A 21,640-nucleotide genomic window follows, 5' to 3' on the forward strand; every position below is an offset into this window, starting at 1 on the left:
AGGTACTAGAAGTTCAGCATGAACTAAACAGAAAATGTTCTTGCACGCGTAACTTTCACAATTTTTTGGTGGGTTGTGAGGAGACAGAAATTGAACAAATAAACAAGCAAATGTCAGTAGGACAATAGGTGAAGATGGATGCCCAGGTGCAAATTGGAGATATCTGTAAAGGTCAGAGAATACTGGGTAAAGAAGTCAGCTCAGCAGTCAGGGTGGAGGCAAGGGTGCTATCCTTTTTAAAGGACGGTCATGGAGGGTCTCTCTGCCAGGTAAAAACTGAGTAGGGAACTGAAGGAAGCCAAGCATTAAGCCTCGTTGAAATCCAGGGGAAGCAACTTCCCTAGCTTGCCACCAGGGGTCCCCACCTCTGTCTTTCCAGGAGAAAGACTAGGTGGGCTCCCCGCCCAACCCCGCCTCCCGCCCCGAGGCTTCACATCCTTCATCAGGGGCTAGTCATTCATCTCTGGTTCCTAGCTCCACCAGCCTGCTTTATCTGATTGATCACTACCAAGGACATCTTCCTAAGCCATGACTGACTGTGTTTGGTAGGAATGCCATCTCCCTAAAAGCTGCATGATAAATACGCAGTCATTTTAGAAGGACTCAAGTGTTAAAATCCAGCTCCTCAAAGGCCATCTTAAAGTCTGGCTTCCCACCAGCCACTGACTTTCCCACGATCCAGTGAAACCTGTACATATTCCAACAGTTGCTACCTCTTGGCTAAAGGCAGCTAGCTAATAAGCCTCCATCTAACAGGCCCTTTTCTTTCCTGGCAAGTCAACACGGAGTGTCCCTAAGAAACCTCAGACTGTCTTTGGCCAAACACAAGTAGGGAAAGGGGGTGGAGAAAGGAATGGTCATTTGCCTTTAAAGCAGAGTTCAGGTGTTTCAACCTCACCTTGACTGAACCTGCATTGGAAGAACTTTCCGTCTCACCAGGTCTGAGATCTTTGGTTCTCGGCAGGCTAGAAAGAAAAAGTTAAAGCTGCATAATCCTTTTCCATACTAACTGTTCACACCATGAATTCAGATTCATACCTGACCACCCTCTCTGGACACCAGTGCACATTCCCCAGGCTCTCAGAAGTGAGACGTGTCAGCCAAGCACGAACAGCTCGCTTAGCAAAAGAGCATCCTGAGAGACTTCCCTGGCGGTCCAGTGGTTAAGAATCCACCTGCCAATGAAGGAGAGCCAGGTCCGGTCCCTCATCCAGGAAGATCTCACATGCTGCAGGGCAACTAAGGCTGTGAGCCACAGATACTGAGCCCATGCTCTACAGTCTGTACTCTATAACAAGCGAAGCCACCCCAATGAGAAGCCCACGAGTGCAACTGAGACCCAGCATGGCCCAAAATAAATAAATGAATTTTTTAAAAAACAGAGCATGCTGAGTTTCATTTATTAATAAAATGGCATCCCCCTTTGAAGAAACCAAGTAGAATAAGAACGTCTGCAGAGCTGCTCCACCCAGGTGATATGAAAGTGTGAAAGGATTAGTCGCTCAGTTGTGTCCGACTCTTTGTGACCCCATAGACTATAGCCCACCAGGCTCTTCTGCCCATGGACTTCTCCAGGGAAGAATACTGGAGTGGGTTGCTATGCCCTCCTCCAGGGGATCTTCACAACCCAGGGATCAAACCCGAGTCTCCTGCATTGCAGGGCAGATTCTTTCCTGTCTGAGCCACCAAGGAAGCCCAGTGATATGAAGCAATAGTAGTTAATAGAATTATCCATTTACGTAGATAGTATTAGCAAACTGGATCAATATGGAATAAAAGCCAAGGGCAAGGTTCTAAAATGTAGCCCAAGATAGGAAATCACAAGGTTCTCATTTAAAATTGAACAGCAGTGTCAACCAACAATAAGTCTTGAGTAACTGATTCCTCCAGGTCCTTTCTCTGCAATTAAGGCTTCTAATGATCCTTTGAGGGCAACTCAAAGCCTGGTTTAATTTTGTTGAAGTCTCTCTTTCTTCACAAGTGAAAAGGAATCCTTCCCATCTCACTTTCCCAATCAAGCAGCCAACATTTGTCTAATTAGCAACCTAGGGAACTCTAGTTGTATTAATTTGTAAGAGAAGGGTTGACAAAAAAATCTCCAAGGACATAGGTAACACCATTTCCATACCTAATGAAATCAAGACTCATAGTCTGTGCTGCTGGGGATGAAGGTCGCTCCTGGCTAAAGTCTAAAGTCTTCCTTTCACAGCCTTCCTCTTTCATTCCTTTTCCCATGATTCAGGTTGTTGACAAACACTCAGAAGGCAAAGTGGAGGACTGAAGCAATCATCTGGATAATCTAGGCCACGGACATGCTTTTCTTCAGGAAACAACCAGTTAGTTGTGTGTGTGTGTGTGTGTGTGTGTTACTTGCTCAGTCCTTCCACCAAAAAGAGCTATTATCGACTTGGAGCAACGAGTGAATCAAGTTGATAAGAAACTACGGGGCTTCCCTGTTGGTTCAGTGGTAAGAATCCACCTGCCAATGTAGGAGACACGGGTTTGATCCCTGATCCTGGAAGATCCACATACCATGGAGTAACCAAGCCTGTGTGCTGCAACTACTGATCCTGGAAACCTGTGCTCTAGAGCCTGGAAACCTCACCTACTGAGCCTACCCACCCTAGAGCCCGTCCTCTGCAACAAAAGAAGCCACTCCAACAAAGAGCAGCCTCCGCTCTCCACAACTAGAGAAAAGCCCGCACAGCAACGAAGACCTAGCACAGCCAAAAACAAATAAAAAGTAGATAAATAAAAGTGCATATTTATATATATATCATGTATACATGATATATGTATAAAAGAAACTACACGTGCCTACTGTCATGGAGTCAGGTCCAAACTTCCTTATGCAATGTCCAATTTGTTCTGTTCTCAAACTACCTTTTAAAATTTACCTCCCAGATTCCCCGATTGACTGATTTTTTCTACTTACCATGATTCTTTCACTTCTACGTATACCACTTTTTGTCTTCCAAGTGGAATACCATCCCAACTCCTCTTTATCTCAGTAAATCCTTCCCTGCTTCCCAAAGGGGCTCCAGTCCTCCCTGCTGCAGGAGAACTGGAGCTCATATTTCTCAGAATACACACTACTCATTTGCTCTATAACTCTCCTTTGAATGTTCAAGGGTTTATTGTCTTTTAAAGATGCTTTTAAACATTTTAACATTTCAAACCTCCCTCCACACAGGCTGGCAGGGATGATGTGTCTATTGTGTCTTTTATTTCTTGCATTGATTTAATGTTGCACAGAGAGTAGATAAATGTAGTCATATAAATGCATATTAATTGTTTCAGTTCTATCCTTGGGGTTACACATAAAAAACTCAGCCTTGTCATCTCTCTAAACTGCTCTGATAACTACATCACTCTTCTTGATCACATCAAGACATTGTGATGAGGATAAACTGGTCCTTTGGCGGTCTAAAAAAGAAGCACATGTTTTATGGATGTGTTTTTGACACACCAAAATAAGAAGAATGTATGGTTTCAGTGAGAACTTAAAAGAGACGCAATTTTTTTCCCCAGGGCTTCAAAAACAGGTATGGGAGCTACCAAAATGTTCAGCAACTCCACTTATCTCTACAGACTTCAGAAATATTTGCCAGTCACCTTTTATGCAGATTGGCTGTTTCCCTGACCACTCTCCATTCTGCTGGCAAGTTCTCATCTCATTACCACTGAGAACATAGGAGCTGTTACAAAAGAAGGTCAGGACGGTGCCGATTTTTGCATAGTGCCCATGGATAAGCCCAGGGCCTCCTGTAATTTTCTTGTACCCATTGACTGGCCCCCCAGGGTCTGAGCAGTTTCTTTCTTCAAGGACTGAAAGTGAAAAGAAAAGAAAAGGAGCGTTATTAACAGTCTGAAGCATTCCATTTTAGCACTGAATCTTTTCACGTCTCATTGAATTAAAAATGCAGTGATATGGAGCCTGCTAACAATGGTACTCAAAGGAATTACCAAGAGAAAACGCATAACAGAAAAATCCATGCATTAGACATATCTTCTTGTTTTAACAATTTATTCTTAAATTGAGAACTGTTTCACACCATATATATACATATAAATTTGACAGCACATCAGGCTCTCATGTAATCACATTCATTTGCTTCCCAAATTGTGAAATCTGGACAGGCCTGGACAAAATACACATTTTGCCTAGATTTTATGCTCAGTATGCAAGGATTGTTGGTATTCAGTATTGTAATATCATCTTCGTTCCCTAAAGCTTGGGCAATTAAACCACACTATTCAGTTTCCTATTTGTGTTGTACCCAGAAAGTAGAATAGATTAGAAATGAGAGTACATTTATGAATTTAGATTTTCTATTTCATCTGCCAGAACACTGGGTGTGTTAAAAGTTGTAATTAAAAAACACTAGAGGCAATATAAATTCAGAGATACAACAAAGTCCCTTAATCTCCAAATAGAACTTTCCATCTAAACATTTAACAATACTCATTATAGGAGATCTCCATTCTCTCATTCATACTGCACAGCTACTTAGAGTAAAATTGGCATCAACAAAGCTATCCTGAGCACTGAACAGGATAGTAGATATATCCTGGAAATATTCGATCAGCTAGACAATATATTTTTCTCAAATGGATTATGGTACAATACTGAATATTACTTGCCTAAGGATACAGAGTAAGTCCCCTTAGAATTCAACCTTTAATTACTGAGTTTAGATAACAATCACTCCATCAGGCTCTCTAGTCTCTTTTTAATCATTTTTCTAAGATATGGGCTCATCCCTATAAAACAGGGGCTTTCCCAGGTGGCTCAGTGGTAAAGAATCCGCCTGCCAATACAGGAGACACACGTTTGATCTCTCATCCAGGAAGATCCCCTGGAGCAGGAAATGGCCACCCACTCCAGCATTCTTGCCTGAAAAATCCCATGGACAGAGGTGTCTGGCGAGGTAGCAGAGTCAGACACAACTGAGCACATTATAAAACAGTCTCCACACAACTCAGTTACGCATCGGACATTCTTTTCTTCCCTTAAGTGTCCCAGTTACTTTTCAAATAACCTGCTTGCTTGCCTCCAGGCAAGAAATGAATATCCATTCATATAACGCTTCTATAATATTTCAGAACTAAAAATTAATACATTGTTCCTATGTGCAATTTGGCAAAGTTGCTAAAACTGGTCAAACTCCTGGTTTGTGTACTCTAAGATTGCTCATAGCTCACATGACAGATGATCTCAATGACACTGTGTGCTTTGGACTATGCATTCTGCGCGATCTCCCTGGTGGTTGATGCCAAAGTCCCATTTTAAATGTCAAAAAGGGATCTCACTGAGTGAGTTGTTTAAAAATACCAAAATGGCATAGAGAAGGCACTGTACTTTTTGAAGCTTCAAGTGGACTCAGAAAAATCCCAGTGCTTATACTTCTAGGAATCCCTGGATGATGTGGAACGAAGAGGCAGAAAGAGCCTTCCATATTGCTTCATTGACGGGCCACTGTCTTATAGTACAGACTCAGTCAAAGCTGAATACATAGCCCGGAAACAACTGGAAGAGCCCACAGACTTCAATCATCCCAAACATATGTCATACCTGCAAGTTTCAGAGAGTGGAATTCGTTGTCAACATAAAAATCAGACAGTGTCTCATAAAAATCTGTGTTACTAGCTTCTGACAAAATTTAGCTCTGGAAACCCTGGGTCTATATTCTCACACGGCAAGAATCAGCTGGTGCAGGGCGGAGCTCTCTACTTAGACAGGATCACATTCTTGCCTTGGTCACAGTCCCCACCCACCAGCTGTATGGTACCCGCAGAGACTTCAATCTGTGACCAGTTAGACTATCAAAGGGCTATGACTTGTGTAATTCAAGTGTAGCTCCTCATTCATTTTGAACTTTGCTTGCTAGAGATCACAGCCAAGAAAGACTGAGTGATATTTAAGGCCTGTCCTGGAAAACAGAAAGAAAATGAACTAGCCTCTAGCCATGTCAGCCTCAGTGAGAATACAAGAAATCACTTTTCCTGTAAGCCTAATCATTGGATTTTTCTCCGCTTAGAAGTAAGTACCTTCACGGTCCATTAGGCTTCCACTTCATGATCTCTTACGTGTGAGATGGGTCCGATTTCTATTACATTTCATGTGGGTTTAACTGGCAGGAACCTTGGAGAGTTCTCAAGCCCTTCCAGGTAATAAAGCCTCATGACAATCCAGGTTCTTCATGTCATTGAAAAGGGTTTAAAGGAAGATTTAAAGGGCAACAGACTCAGGATATCTAAACACGTCTGCCCAAGGTGGAGGAATTCTGCCACATTTCTATAATTCTTAAATGCATATTCCTTTCTAACATGACATGTCTGAAATCAAGACACATGCCTACTTTTCTTGTCTACTTCTCTTTCATTTGGTTTTAAGTTATGCTCATGAAATATGACCAGGGTTGAGCAGGATGATGCTTCCAAGGGAAGGTTCAATGGAAGGTGAGACCATGTGGCTGAAATTCAAGAGAAATGTAGATGTTAGAAATAGATTCATAAAGGATTCAGATAATGGAGTTGTCTGACACGACTTAAAAATAGACTGAAAATATTCAAGGAAATAAAATATAAAATTGAGGACTTTGGAAGAAAACTTTCACCTTAAAAAGTAACCCAAGGAGAAATCTAGAACACATAAGTTATAATGACATAAAGTAAAAAATTCACTGGATGAGTTTAATAGCAAATCAGATACAACTGAAGGGTACTGACAAACTGAAAGATAGCTTCAAAGAAAAGACTCAGTATGAAGCCTAAGAGACAAAAAGATGAAAAATGTACAGGAAAATGTAAAGATATAGTAAGAAGGTTAATAAATACATGTAACTGGCATCCCAGAAGAAAAGAGAGAGAATGGAGGAAAACCAGCATGTAAAGAGATAACTGACATTTTTCTGATGAAAGACACTGACCTACAGATTTACAAGGTCCCAAGCCAGATGAGTATGAAGAAAATCACACACAGACATAGTGTATAAAGCTGTTCAAAATCAAAACCAAAGAAAGAAAATTTAAGCAGCCAAAGGAATAAAAGGACTGGAAAAGCATACTTTAAAATAATTGCAGTCAGTATCTCTGGTTTGTAATTTTGAGAATGTTTCTTGCTTCTTTCTACTATTTTTTCAAGTTTTATAATCAGAAAGTGTAGCCATAAGATTTTGTATTTTATAATTTTGTTGTTGTCCTATAGCTATTATTTTTTAAAGTGTCAGGGAGATGGTTTGGGTATCCCCCACTAAGCCTATAAATCTACATTAAGTCTTCATGCCTTTTTTGTGTGTGCTCCCAGACCCTCTCTGCCCCCCGCAAATCTTTTTACCATCCTGCATAACCAGAGTGTAATCCCACGTTCCATGAATTCAGATTTAAATGTTTTGTCACTAGACTCTGGTGGAAAAATAGTAGCCTCCAGGATCAGATAGCTATAGGCTCAAATACACAGGTATTCAATAAATGTCTGTGTGTGGGTAGAAAGAATAAAGGTCAAAATGTACTCATTCTTCCACTTAATAAACTAGGGCCTGGGAAAATTAATCTTTTCAGATCTTGTTTTCCTCATCTACGAAGCAAGATAATAACACTTTTCTGGTTGGTCTGGTTTTGAGTAGCAATTTAAACTACACATAGTCTCTACTTCCCTTGTTTGCCTTTATTTACAAAGCATCCAACTGCCTTTAAAAATCAATTCCTCAAATGCATACACAAAGAAAAATCTATAGAGGAATCTAATTATCGGACCTTTTCAAGTACAAAGCAATACTTTTTGGTCTCTCGGCAATACAATGAGTTTCCAGATCTGGGTCCAGTGTGTTGATTCAGACTTCCGGGTACACCAAGCATGATCTCTACATTCATCTATTTTAATCCTGTGTAATGAAGCCTTAAAATTATATTCTTACATCAAACATCTACTGAGCATTAGTCTCTCTTCCCTCATTTATTTCCTGTGCTTTTCAAAGCTACACCTTCTCCTCTGATGCTTTTGAAGAGAATTCTAAGACTTCCTCATCCATCCTTTTCTCTCCCGGTTTAGACCTCTACCTGTTGGGTTCATAGACCATCTGCATCTCATCAGAGCATCTACCTAGGGTTAGATTTCAAAGCTATCTCTCTTTTCTCCCTGTGGGTTCTCTGTTTAGAAACCTCTGTATCTCCCCACTGAACAGACTCATGATTCTTTCCTATTTGATGTTTCAAGAGCTTTTGATTTCATTTCTCCTCGGTGGGATGGATGTTTTCACACAAAGCCAAATGAGAATTTAAAACATCTGCATCACTGGTGTGAAGGAGCATCAAACTCCTGCTTTGCTAAATAAAATATTCCATAAGTAGTCATAAATAGCACATTGTCCTATTACTTTGGGGACTCAGCCTAGGGATATAAACACATTAAGTTTAGCATGCCTTTACATGCTACCTTGTAAGCAAAGGCAGTACTCAGGATGCACTTCTCTGCAACACTGTTTCAGATAAACGTTTTTAAAAAGACCTTCTCTCCCTTGTCTTCTTTGCTCTTCAGAACAGCAGTATTAGGCAGTTCACTGTGGTACCACTTTACAGAGGAGATGCAATAGCTTTGCAGGGCTCTTGTAGTGATCACTGTTGATGCCCCATCGAGGTCTCCTCTTATCCTTTCCCAAGCTCTGCTTCTATACGTGTGCTTTGCTGCTGAGAGCTGGCACCTGCCACCTTCACAGACTGCCCTTGGGCATGGGCACCGTCTCACCCAAATGAAGAGCTAAAAAATGCCTAGATTTTTGGCCCCTTCATGCTCACCCCAGGGTTGCCTGTAGCCAGTGACAGATGGGTGCGGAAGCACAAAGGCCCCACTCCTGTTCTTCAAGGTGTGGTTTACACTTCCCAGCACCTTACAGGATGGGGCTGAGTCTGGGAGTTCAGTTAAAATCACTCATGCTTGGCTTGTTCCTCTTTCCCATTTTCCTTCTGCAACTTCCTTAGTGGTTGATCCTGAAGGTACTCCCTTTAATAAAGGGAGTGGTTAAGTCAACCCCTGGCACGGGGCTTGCTTGGCTTTCCGCACTCCTAGGAGATCTTGGGGAGGATGACTGGCAGGGCAACTAGAAAGATCACATCTCATCAGAGGGTCTCCAGCCTTCACAGATAGTCTCAGACTCCAGCATCCCATCCCCCAGGCTCCATCAGCAGGGCTGTTTTGACCTGAAGGGAACAGGAGCTTTAAGACATGGACTTCCCCAAGCTGAACAGTGTGGACCCAGAATACACCATCCAAGGATTCTCTTTACTGATTTGCTGCTGTCTGTGTAAAGCCAGGGACCTTTTGCAACCCTGGGGTACAGAGATGGCCCCAGCAATGACTGAACTTCCCATGGGCCTGAATTGTGGGTCTTAGAGTTGGACTTAAGTTGACTTAAAGCAAATAAAATTATATCCTTTTCTCCCCTGATTGGTCCACTAAGATTCATACTCAGCATAAGGTATAATAGCTAAGATGACCAGGTCCAGAAGGTTTTATGGACCATGACCATAAAAAATGGACATGATGATAGAGACATCAAGAAGTATATCAGGATACTGTAGAGACATTATAAGGAGAAGCAGCTTTTTGGTGCACACAAGTAACACCGCCTTCTTCGTGCCCTCTGCTCAGATCAACTACACTGACCATAACAAAAGGAAGTTCATACTCTTCATTCCTAATTTAGGGAGACGGTCCATTTCCCATCACCCTAACGATCACAAAATTCAGAGGGCAGATCCAGCTGTGGCAAGAAAGCAGACTGCTTGTTCCATTATATTACTCTATCCTTGCTCACAAAATGCCTTTTTATGAATGAATTTAGAATTTCAATATGATACACCAGATTCATGAGTATTTGTCTTTTCCTTTCTTCTCAAAGCTATAAGTTCAAATTTGGAGATAATACATAGAAAAAAGCCCCTAGGAACCAAAGAATTCAACCACCACTTGTCTTTCTGGAAGCCCAATATGTCTTTCTGTAAAGGCTTGTGAATTGCCGTTGGCTGTTGGTATCACTGATGACTTTTCTTGCATCCTCTATTCAATGGGCGTCGCCTCTGTGTCCAGCAGAATCAGGTATTGGCAGATGTGCTTCTGTAATTTTAATGAAAAATTTTCATTTAAACCCAGACAACCCAAGGCCCTCCCCTGCCTTATTAAAATAAGTGCTTATGTAAGCACTTATTAAAAAATGGTTTGAGGCCTTCCAGAGACTTAACCCCCAAGTCTTCAGGGGAATGGAGACACACATATATAATTTTTTTCATTAGCACCATTTCATCCTAAAAGACTAGTGTCTAACTTTGCTTATAAAATTATATCAGAACATAGGAAGGTCTAACCAGAGAATAAAGTAAAGGTAATCACTGGGGCCTTAAATAATTTAAAGAGGTGTAGGGGGGTGGTCTCAGAAAATACTAGCCAACCATAGCAATTGATGGTGGTCTGGGTTGCACCAAAGATTCCATCAGGTACGATTAACTGGGTTGATACAACTCAGCTTTTGTGTTGCCTGAAAGATAACCTCTTAATCTACAGGCAGACACCTGGGTGAAATGGAACCAGGCTCTATTTTAGATGCTTATGCTAAGAATAATCATTTGGGATTTGTTGGAATCTGTTGTATCACATGTGTGTTCTCCTTGTGATACTAGACAGATGTGTTGACACAGAGACTACCATTTAACCAGGGCACGTGTTACAGTTAATGCAGTGAGACCAACTGATCAAGGGCACAAGTAGGAAAGAGGACGCAATTAGCACAGACCCGGTGATGCTTCCTTACGATGAGAGCAGCCGCTTTCTAACACGTGTCTGAAAAATGGTAGATGGCAGAGGATGACCAAATCCTTCAGATTTTAAGTCCTTCGGGAGACATTATAGGCTCTCTCTAGAAACATTACTGGCATCTCCACTCACTTGTACTACCCCATCTCACAAAGGACTGGGCTGGCTCTTTCACACCGAGAACAGTGTGTGTGTGAGAGTGAAAAAGACAAAAGAGAGAGAGATCAATTCTTGGATTTAACATTGAATCTTTTTAAATCAATAATACAATCATACTTTGAGCATCCTTTAGACAATGTAATCCTGAAATGTATGTTACTTAGCATTGATCAATGTCTTACCCAATATTTTAAAGAACCAACCAAATAGTGATCTAGCTGACTTGAGCTCTATAACTCTATTAAGTTAGCTCCTCAGAGAAATATCTTCACAAATTATTTTAGGTTGGGTTCTTCTAGAAGCAGGCTGGGAGAGACAGATTTGAGTATAAGTAGCTTATGTAGGTGGTGATCCCAAAGAAAGAAAGTGAAGTCACTCAGTTGTGTCCAACTCTTTGCGACCCCATGGACACCAAGCTCCTCCGTCCATGGGATTTTCCAGGCAAGAGTACTGGAGTAGGTTGCCATTTCCTTCTCCAGGGAACTTCTCGACCCAGGGATTGAACCCAGGTCAAGAAGGGCCAAAAGTAGTGTAGGGAAGTAAGACACAAAAGTGTTTATTATTAAGAAAGTTACTACTGGGGGCAATGGAGTTTCAATGCCATTGGGAAACTCTGGGAGACAGTGTAGACTATGCCTCAGAGTCATACTACCCAGAGAGCAATGGATATGAGTTATTACCTACAGACCACCATCAATTATTTGTTGAAAGATGATGAGATGAACATTAGTTCCTCAGCACTCCAGTCTTTGCTCATATATGAGTCAATGGACTCTGAGAACCAGAGAAAGCCCTTAGGCAGAGTTGTAGGAGCCTGGGGCTGGAGATCACTGGGTCAACAGTAATAGTGTTAGCATAATAAAGTCTAGCTACCTTTTGTTTTTCCCAGGAAGGTGGAAGAACCCAGTTTTTACACGTTTGGTATAAAAAAGGTTAAATTTCTGTTATTTACAAAGTTGAAGTGAAAAACACTTCTCCAGCACCCACCTTTAGATAAGAAGAGGAAAGAATTAGGGATTAAAATAACACAAACAATATTTGCATCTGCAAATGAACTTGTATTTGCTTTCCGTTAATATACAATGAGAGCTATACCAGCGAAGGCCTTTCTCTTTTTTGCCTTTGCTGCCAAGAAACTCAGAATCGCAGACTTTCTGAGGCTGATCATTTCATCTGATGCAAACGTTGAACTTACTCTCTCATCCCATATAGAGTCCTCCTTCTCTGTTCTTGTCCCACTTCTAAACTCTCTTACTTTAATTATTATTTATACCCTGTGTGTGTGTGTTCAGTCGCTCAGTTGTGTCTGACACTTCACAGCCCCATGGACTATAGTGCTTCAGGCTCCTCTGTGCATGGGATTCTCCAGGCAAGAATACTAGAGTGGTTTGCCATTTTCGTCTTCCAGGAGATCTTCCCAACCTAGGGATAGAACCCACGTCTCTTGCATCTCCTGCATTGGCAAGCAGATTCTTTACCACTAGCAACACCTGGCAAGCTGATTGCTTACAAAAATGGTTTGATGTCTTTTACAAAACTGCACCTAAAAAGTCATACATTTTTTTCCTCAAATTTTATATTAATGATACATTTAGGGTAATGAGAGAGTCACCTGAGCAAAACACTAAGGGGACCACTCTGTCTCTTTAACAGGAACTATTAGAGCTATAAGAGTATCTTGAGAGTTCCAGACACAGATCCAAAGTCAACAACATTCAGGACTCCATTATCCAGCTGGCAGTGTGAACTGGGGTATTAGCCTCAACTCTTCAGATACTCTGCTATCCACCCGTTCTCACTTGTCACCAAATTCAAAGGAACAATTTGTGATAATTTCAGTTCTATTTGGAAAATGCATTAACTTTCTTTTTTTTCCTTAATATGTATATTTTATTGAAGTATAGTTGACTTACAATGTTTCAGGTGCACAGTAAGGTAATTCAGTTATACATATACAATATATTATTTTTAAATTATTTTCCATTAGAGATTATTACAAGATATTGCTATAGTTCCCTGTGCTATACAGGAAACCTTTGTTGCTTATTGCATATCTGTTTTTTTAATTAGAAATCTAGCATTCTATTCATACTAAGTCAAACAAGTGGAAACAAAATGTCAGAAATTTTTTAGTTGGGCAAAAATTTATAAGTTTTCTAAAATACATATATTATTTATATATAAAGCATTAACTTTCTTACTGGGACTTCATTCATCCTGGAAACCTAACTTAATATGAGACCAACACCCAGAGACAGCCTTTGGATAGGCTTGAATCCCTTTCGCACTTCTTCCTGTTCAGTTTTTATCTGAGTCTGGTGCCTCTGGATCCAACATCTTTTACCTCCAAAACGTCTTCCCCAACCAGGAACAATGACACCAACTGGTGATATAACCCCTCCACTGAAAACCCTTTTTATCCCTGTCCAGCTGATGGAACTCTGCCCCCCTGATGTTTTCCAGCCTTCCAAGGTTGTGAATGAGACAGTGCCCATGTGAAATTATACTTGGACTGCACACACTGCTATTTGTTCATCTGGCAGCAATTTGGAGGCTGAGGCTTTCAATTAGCTACTTGATCTTAATCAGTATTGTCCTTGGCTCCTGGTACACTGTGTCTTTCGGATACCACTTTTCTGGTGTTTAGATGGCCTATTTCATTAGACAGCTGAAACTCCCTGTGCCTAAGAGACGGGTCCGCTTCAAAAAATCCTCAGAAAGTCCTGGTTACTTTGCTTTTGTTCAAAATCAACATCCTCATTTGGTAGAGTCGATGGGTAGCTTACGTAACTATAGAAATTTAGTCATCTTCTACCTGGTGGATGTGCTCAGTAGGTCTTCTGAGGGCTCCCTCGAATTTCAGAGTGTTTCTGAGTCAGCTCCAGGCGGGTAGGTAATAACCCTAAACTACTAGGGGAAATGTCCCCCAGCGGCATTCATCGTCAACTTTTCAAACGTGAAGTATGCTCACGGTGAAAATAGTCCAAACAAGGAAATTCCGTTTAGCCTTGGGGATAGAGAGGATGACCTTGCAGAGGAGTCCTGAGCTTCAGAGGACATTCGAGTCCTGAGATCCTGCCCACTTAGTAACTCTCATCATCACCATCATTACCAAACACCTTTCTAGAAGAAGTAGTATCCGAGAAACGCATGGCATGACCACTCTCCTGTGTGCCAGAAAAGGGCTAAAATTGGAACTGCTGTACAGTTCTGCCAAATGAAGCAGGAAAATACACCAAAGAGCCCTGCCTTACCTTACCAGTGCCTGGTAAGGTAACAGACACTCAACTAACAGACACTCAAAAATGTCTGGTTGGATGAGTCTGCAAAGTGGGGAGGATCACAGTACCTACCCCAGGGGGATGTCGTGACAATTAAATGAGACAGTGTCACACAGAGCACTGAGTCTGGTCTATATTGAGAATGCACAGAATAACTACCATTGTCATTTTTAATACTTGGATATCAATAAACATGCCTTGTGTTTTGCAGAAAAGAAGCTTTCATCTTCTGAAGCAGGGTGAGGGACAGGTGATGAATGCCCCACAAGGCAGAAGTTTTTAAGGAAAATGGGAACACTGTAACCTCTGTCAAGTGGCTGGAGTCGGTCTCGGGGTCTGCAATAGCAGGTAAGTTGCTTCCATCAGAAGGTAATTTGGCTTTGCTCTCAAGTTCTTCTACTCTTCTTATCTTCCCACCACTTCCCTCCATGGGCATATAGTCCATCCCAGCTCTGACGGGTTACTTCTTAACCCAAAACCAAAATAAATCCTACCCCTGCATGAAGTCCTGCCTCAGGGACCTTGTCTGCCAAAGCAAAAGCCAAGAGGGTCCCCACAAGGAGCAGGCAAGTGGAAGCAGTGTCTTAGTAAAACAGTGGTAGACTTGGCCCATCCCACACTGATGGGCACTCCATCCCAAGCTCTCAGAGTCAGTCAGGCTGAAGAGCTGTTTATGAGGCTTGATCTGTCCTCTTACTATTTGGCTAGAACGCCATCCATCACTAAAACAATTGCTGACCAGCAAAATGCACCCCATATATACCAATCCTAATCATCTTACTCTGAGTGAGAAGAGGCAATGCCTTGATTAAAAGGCCACAGATTCATGGAGCCCAGCAGAGTGAAGGATAACATGTCATTTGGTCTATGTAGACTCAGATTTATCCAACAAATTCAAATGATAAGGAAATTTTCTCCCTGAATTATAAAAGCAAGCAAATATTAGATAGTTATGAAAGGGCAGCTTCTACTGTGTTCAGTGACCACTTTGGATTTCCAGATCTAAATCCAAATGAGACAGCATCCCTCCAAACATGCTAAGAGGGGTGGCAGAGATTCATCTCCATGTTACAGAGAGACAGCAGATGGGAGGCTCCAGTATAGGAAGTGTAAGAAGGAAGCAGACTACTAGCTAAGCATCCTCCCAGGGCTCCTTACATCTCCAAAGGCTCTGGGTTACTGAGTGCTGGTGGGTAATAACAGTGGATCCCCAGGAACTGTTTTTTTATGAAGTTATCCTTATACCTCTCATGTCCTCTCCAGCCAGACCGTGAATTCTCTTTTCTGCCCTGTTGCTCTAATTTAATATGCAAGGGATGCTCTGGACACTTGGTCTCCTGTATAACCACAGGGGACAGACATAGAGTCCACTTCATGTTAATGAGTGACCATTAAAAAAGAACCATGAGGAATAAGGAGGCTGACCAAGTAACATGATGCTTGGGGCAACCTGTCCCAGAGTTTCCCAATGCAGTTCCCCCTGCTATTACTCCATGTTTCATCTCCAACAGCCCCCTATTCTGGCTGTTCTGGCTACAGAGACTCCCCATCCATAGTGCCACTGTGCGTGTCTACTCCTGGGATCCAGGGTTTCTTTATGACAATGGCATTGGCAGTATCTACCTGTCCTTTAAAACCCAATCTTTCTTGCCTGGATGCAGATGTAATGGTAGCAGTCCTTAGCATCTGGCAATGATTCAGGAGGAACAGTTCACAGAAAAAACTCAGAAACTCTTGGGAGAATTTTCTTAAACCTTGAGAGTCTGAGAAAGGTTTGTCATGATCATCTAGTTTATAGAAATGAGTGCTGATGCCCTAACCCCTTAGAACATCCCTGCTTTCTGCCAAACTTTTAAATGGCTACAGGGCCCAGAGGTAGTCATAAGAATAACTTCTTCTATTAAATTCAGTATAATTCTATCACTATCTGTATCAATACACAAGTATCTTAAATGGATCATCTCATTCCCTCCCTGCCATCACCCCTGAGAAGAACTTGATAAGATTTTCCTAGAATTTATAAGTGGGGAGACTGAGACTCCTAGGAGGTAAATTACTTGCTTAAGACTTACCAGGCTGGTAAATCGCAGATTTAGAACCAAACCAAAGTCTTTCTGACCAGAGTCCAAGCTCTCCACCCTAGGTTGTGTCATCCCAGTGTGGACAAAGGCATTCTTACCCGTCTTCTACATGTTAAGGATGAAACAGAGCTTTTGAACTCTAAAGAAGCCAGTACAAAATTCCATTTTTACAATGTCTCCCCTAAGAGATCTTAGAACAAATACGCATTAATCCCAGCAAGCCTGCAGCCCATTATTTACCTGTGATGGGAGAGGTGACTGTGACCCACAAGGGTTCTCAGCACATTCATCACTATTAAGGTCTCCCGGAAAACCCCAAAGTTCCCAGTCACTTATTTTGATGAGAAACACGGGTTGGCCCTTTGAAGCTAAAATATAAAGTGTGCCTCTTATCCAAGGCTGTTTTCTTCCCAGTCCTCGGGACAGGCTAGTGGGAAACCTCCTGATGCCCCAGAACCCCAATGAATCCAGAGACACCATTTGTCTTTAATTGGTGGAAGCCGATTTGTGTTGTTCAAAGGCGCGTCTGAGCCCGCAGGGTGAGCATTGTGCCCCAAGATTTAGCCCGTTTCATCGCCCTTCATTAGGATGCAGGGGGGAGACCTCGGCACCGTCAACTGGGCCAGAGGAACAAAGACGACATGGAAAGTGGAGCGGGCAGTGAACCCCTCACTCTCTACTTTCAAAACAAGACTCCAACCCTTTACTCAAGAACTTACTTTGTCCTTCTGTTCCATCCAAAGAAACAGGAAACTTCAGAGGAAAAAAAAGGGGCCCCAGTTTCCTACATGGTGGCCCAGGGAGGCTGGGGTTGCAGAGGGTGCTGGCAGGAGGTTAGCTTGGCCCCAGAGCTCAGGAGGGGCCACTCCCCTGTTTTGTTCTCAAAGGAGGTCATCTGGGAGCAGGAGGAGGTGGTTCTTACCTGGAAAACAACTTGAGGAGAAGGTGGAGTTGCAATCAGTGAAGACTGCCCTCAGGGCTCTCGCACCCTCTCAGGAACCCAACGGGAAAACCTGTGTTGATTGTATCTTCTTGTTCATCTTGCTTGCTCGTTTAGTCATGAAGTCGTGCCCAAGTCTTTTCGTGACCCCATGGACTGTAGCCTGCCAGGCTCCTCTGTTGATGGGATTTCCCAGGCAAGAATACTGGAGTGGGTTGCCATTTTCTTCTTCAGGTTGTTTATCTACTACCCCACAAAATCTGAACAAAACATCTCCCCTCAGACTCAAAGAATTCCTTTGAAAATAAATCCATTTCCAACTTGACAAGCATAGACTGAGCTGCTGACATGCATGTTCTAATTCTTCTTTTGAGGACTGGTGTTTATAATGGCTTGTCTCGTAAGCTGGTAAAGTGACTTTTGGTGACCACTTTGGCAACAGCTCTCCAAAGTTTAAATACGGGTAACCTTTGGACTAACAGTTCGACATCTAGGAATTTTTTTACAAAATACCTTTGCATGTGAACAAAGAAACATGTGAGGCTATTCATCTCAGCCTTTTTCATAATAGTGAGAATATTAAAAATGACATTAAGTCCATCTTAAGCGATGGAATGATTATATGATTGGATAGACATTCATATAATGGAGTCCTCAGCAATCATTTTTTTCTCCCAAGAGGGAGACCAACATGGATTGACCTGGGAAAATGTCTATGATATGAACACTGAAGGCAAAAAGTTGAAAAATTGTATGCATGCTTTAAATTCACTTTTGCTTGAAACCAGGTTTCTCAGTCTTGGCACTACTGACCTGTTGGCCAGACAGCTCTTTGTTGTGGGGCTGTCCTGTGTGTCTTGGGGGGTTTTGCAGCATCTCTGGCCTCTACCCACCAAATGCCAGGGGAAGCCTCCCCTCCTGCTGTTACAACAACCAAAAAAGTTTCCAGTTTCCAAAAGTCCCCTGGTCCTGCCCCAGATCAAAAATCTGGGACAAAATCACCCCTAGATGAGAACCACTGGTTTCAAGTAATGACATATAGACCGCCTAGGTTTGCACGCCTTAGAAAAAGGTTTAGAAGGATCCTCATCAAGTTGCTAACCCTGGCAACCAGGATTGTTCAAGGAAAATAATGTTCTTTTTATTTTATACACCTCTGTACTGTTTGATTATTTTTACAAGTCTATATTTCTTCTGTAATTAAGCAGAAAATCTGTTTCAATTCTATTCCCACTCACGGACATAAACACACACAAGGAAAATAAAGAGAATAACTCATATCAAGAGACAGTTAATTGGGACTTTCTAGAGAAGAGAGACAGGTGGGTCTTACCTGGGAAGAGAAGTCCTCTGAGAGGACTTGATAAGACAGGATGCTAACCAGAGCTAATCAATCCATCATCTGTAGTCTCACCAAGCCAGGTGGTGAGAACGGTGTCTGAGAGATTGTAAACAGGGTGGGAAGTGTGGAATTCTGGCCTCTGGTCTTGAATTCGACCAATTTAGTGTCTTAAGCCCTGTACTTCAAATCCTTCATTTGCTTAAAGGATCATCTACCTTCCCACAAAACCTTTAGGAGAGTAGCACATTAACGCATCATCCATGAAATGATTTCCCCTTGTCAGATTTGGTGCTACATAAACAAAAGACGGAATTCTCATTAATATTTGTTTTGCTGCTTTAAAAGTCATTTTTTAAAAACATATGCCTAGTCCAATATGGGCATTTTAGAATTTAGAGTATCCTAGAATGCTTCAGTTTCTTATTAATTTTGAAAGAATTTCCTCCAGGGAGGTATTTTCAGCTTTTTGATATACCTATGATAAAGTTTTTTTTTTTTCTTTTTGTTTTTTTCTGGAAAAATGGTTAAAGTTTGTTCAGAAATTACAAGGTAAACTGTTACAATTGTGATGATTCCCTTATTGAGTTAGTTGGAATTCATGGTGAATATCCTAAAATGGAAAAACAGACCTAAATCTTATGGAAAATTATCAAACATTTGGTCCCCCAAGGCTTTCCTGGTGGCTCAGTGGTGAAAAAAAAACCAAAAACTCGGTGCACTGCAGGAGACGTGGGTTTGATCCCTAGGTCAGGAAGATCCCCTGGAGAAGGAAATCACTACCCACTCCAGTATTCTTGCCTGGGAAATCCCACAGACAGAGAAGCCTAGTGGGTTACAGTCCATGGTGTCACAGGAGTCAGACATGACTTAGGGATTAAACCACCACCCCCACGTTGCTGCCAGCAAATGGCTTATCAGATATCTACCACCAGTATCTTCCCCCAATCTCAACTACAGGGTACTAAGAGAATTATGGTTTTTGAACAACGTTTTGAAAAGTAGCTAGAAAGAATTCTCTTGTCCATCTACGCTGATGTTTTGAAACCAAAAATGACTTGAGACCAAAAGGGATTTGAGACAGTTCATGAATCAAGTTATGACTCAGCTCATAATGACGTCGTTTACATTCTTTTTCATCATGTTTATTTGTTTTGTTCTGGTTTTTTTTCTGGATAGAGTAATAATGCCTAGAAGTCCGTTTTTCACTCAAAAGCTACTCATAAATATTCTAGTCAAAACTTTTGGACCAATTTCCTTCCCTCTGCTCCACTTCCCTTCCCCAATTTGACTCAGCTTCTTACAGGTATTTCGACTAATATGGTAATGTTTTACTTTTCTCCAATTTTGCCTTTGTTAATCAAAGCCCTAATATGGTAAAGTTAATTTGTCAAGAATTTAGGGCTTCCTTCTTGGTACCCCTCTGCATCTAAAGGGTAGCACTCATGATTGGTCATTATCAAGACTCCACAATCACTCCATCTACAAATTCCTGAAACAAAGGGAAAGCAACACTTCTTTTCTCCACCTTGTACGCCTCACAGAGAACTTGAACGAGACAAGAACCACAAAGCAGAACATAATTTTCTAAGAATCCGGCATAATCACACTTAGGTCAGCTGAGACGCCCAAAGCAACGGGTGTGTTAAGTAGAATGAAATGTACACTCAAGGACACACTCCCGACACTGGCTTCATGCACTGTTTGCAAGGAAAAGTCACGAAATTAACCGAAAATGCGTGAACTTTATAGAACGTTGTCACACCAGGTCTCTTATATCTAGAATGACCCCAGAGTAACCTGAGCATGCCAGTCAGAAATGACAGCAGCAGAGGCTGCTGGGGCTCTGTCCTTGGATGCCCCTTACGTCCCCTCCCCCACCCAATGTACTGTTTTACTTCCAGTGGCCTGCACCAACCAACTCCACTGCTCGAGTGTTACTGGAACCACCCTGGCACATGCACAGAAAGGTAAGCACGTCCTACTTGCCCAAGGCAGTCCTTAGCCAATCGCCAATTGCACTTGGGATAGGAAAGCCCAGCTGTCTTGCGTTAAAGCCAGGACACACTCTGAGATGTGCATTCCATTCCAGATTCCACTGCCTGTTAACACTCGGGCTGGGATTTTGCCCGAAATCACGCCTTTGCTTGGCTTCCTTCCCTTCCGGTCCAGCCTCCCCACTCCCTCACCAGCTTCTCCTGGAGGACGTGTCCTTGACATGTCATCTGTACACACGTTCCCACGTCAGGATCTGCTTAGGGGGAACCCTCCCTAGGTCATTAGCTGCCCTCCTTTGCTTTTCCCCAAACGCTGACTCCTCCTGTTCTTCTGCTCATTTCATCCATGTGACAGCTGCGGCGTGGGATACCAGTTTTAGGTCTCAAACTTCCGTTAGGACCACTTGTCATGCACAGACAGGCTCTTGATTACCAAAGACCCTTGATAGTTGATTTCTGGTCATAGTGTTTATGTTCCTCTCTGCCAATGGCACAGTCCTGGGCACCACCCCACTGGGCTGGGTGCTGCCTGACGCTGCCATATGCATTGGCCTGTGTGTACCCTTCCCAAGGGCAATGCCATATCAGACACCATTATCAGATAAGGATTTGCCATATCAGATACATGTTCTAGTTTCTCTCCTCTGGCAAAAGTTTGAGTCCAATAGCACACAAGAGTCACGTTCTGCCTTTCAAAAGCATGAATGGGAAACTCCTACCTGCTTTGGAGTAAGTCATTTGTTTGACTTCTGTCTGCAAGAAAGTGTGGGTGACCCAATGGGACAGCCAGGATATGGCTCAGGCAGGAGGCGGTGAGGACTCGAGTGGCAAGGGCAGAAAGGGAACCATCCTAGAGAATGATATGTGGACTGCCATGGCTGGTAGACTTCTTTCCTCTATGACTCCTCTGGGCTATACCACCCTCACAGCCCCATCGCCTCTCAGACCTGCTCAAGAATTACCAGAGAAGCACAGAGCTGAGCTCACAAGTCGGGATAAGGTCCTTCAGAGAACAGTAAGACATGCTTTCTCCTGC

At 42.3% G+C, this 21,640-nt stretch overlaps 1 protein-coding gene across 2 annotated transcripts in view; it reads right to left on the reverse strand.

The window, feature by feature from the left end:
- PAMR1 (peptidase domain containing associated with muscle regeneration 1) overlaps window positions 1-21,640 on the reverse strand; it is a 77,511-nt gene that overhangs the window by 5,617 nt on the left and 50,254 nt on the right. For both annotated transcript variants that reach the window (XM_059874681.1, NM_001015591.1), the window contains 2 exon segments: window positions 3,616-3,828; window positions 899-965 (listed from right to left, as the gene is read on the reverse strand). In XM_059874681.1, coding sequence (XP_059730664.1) covers window positions 899-965; window positions 3,616-3,828 — 280 coding nt within the window.

The sequence above is a fragment of the Bos taurus genome, chromosome 15, assembly GCF_002263795.3.
Source record: "Bos taurus isolate L1 Dominette 01449 registration number 42190680 breed Hereford chromosome 15, ARS-UCD2.0, whole genome shotgun sequence".
In the NCBI taxonomy this organism is placed as follows: domain Eukaryota; kingdom Metazoa; phylum Chordata; class Mammalia; order Artiodactyla; family Bovidae; genus Bos; species Bos taurus.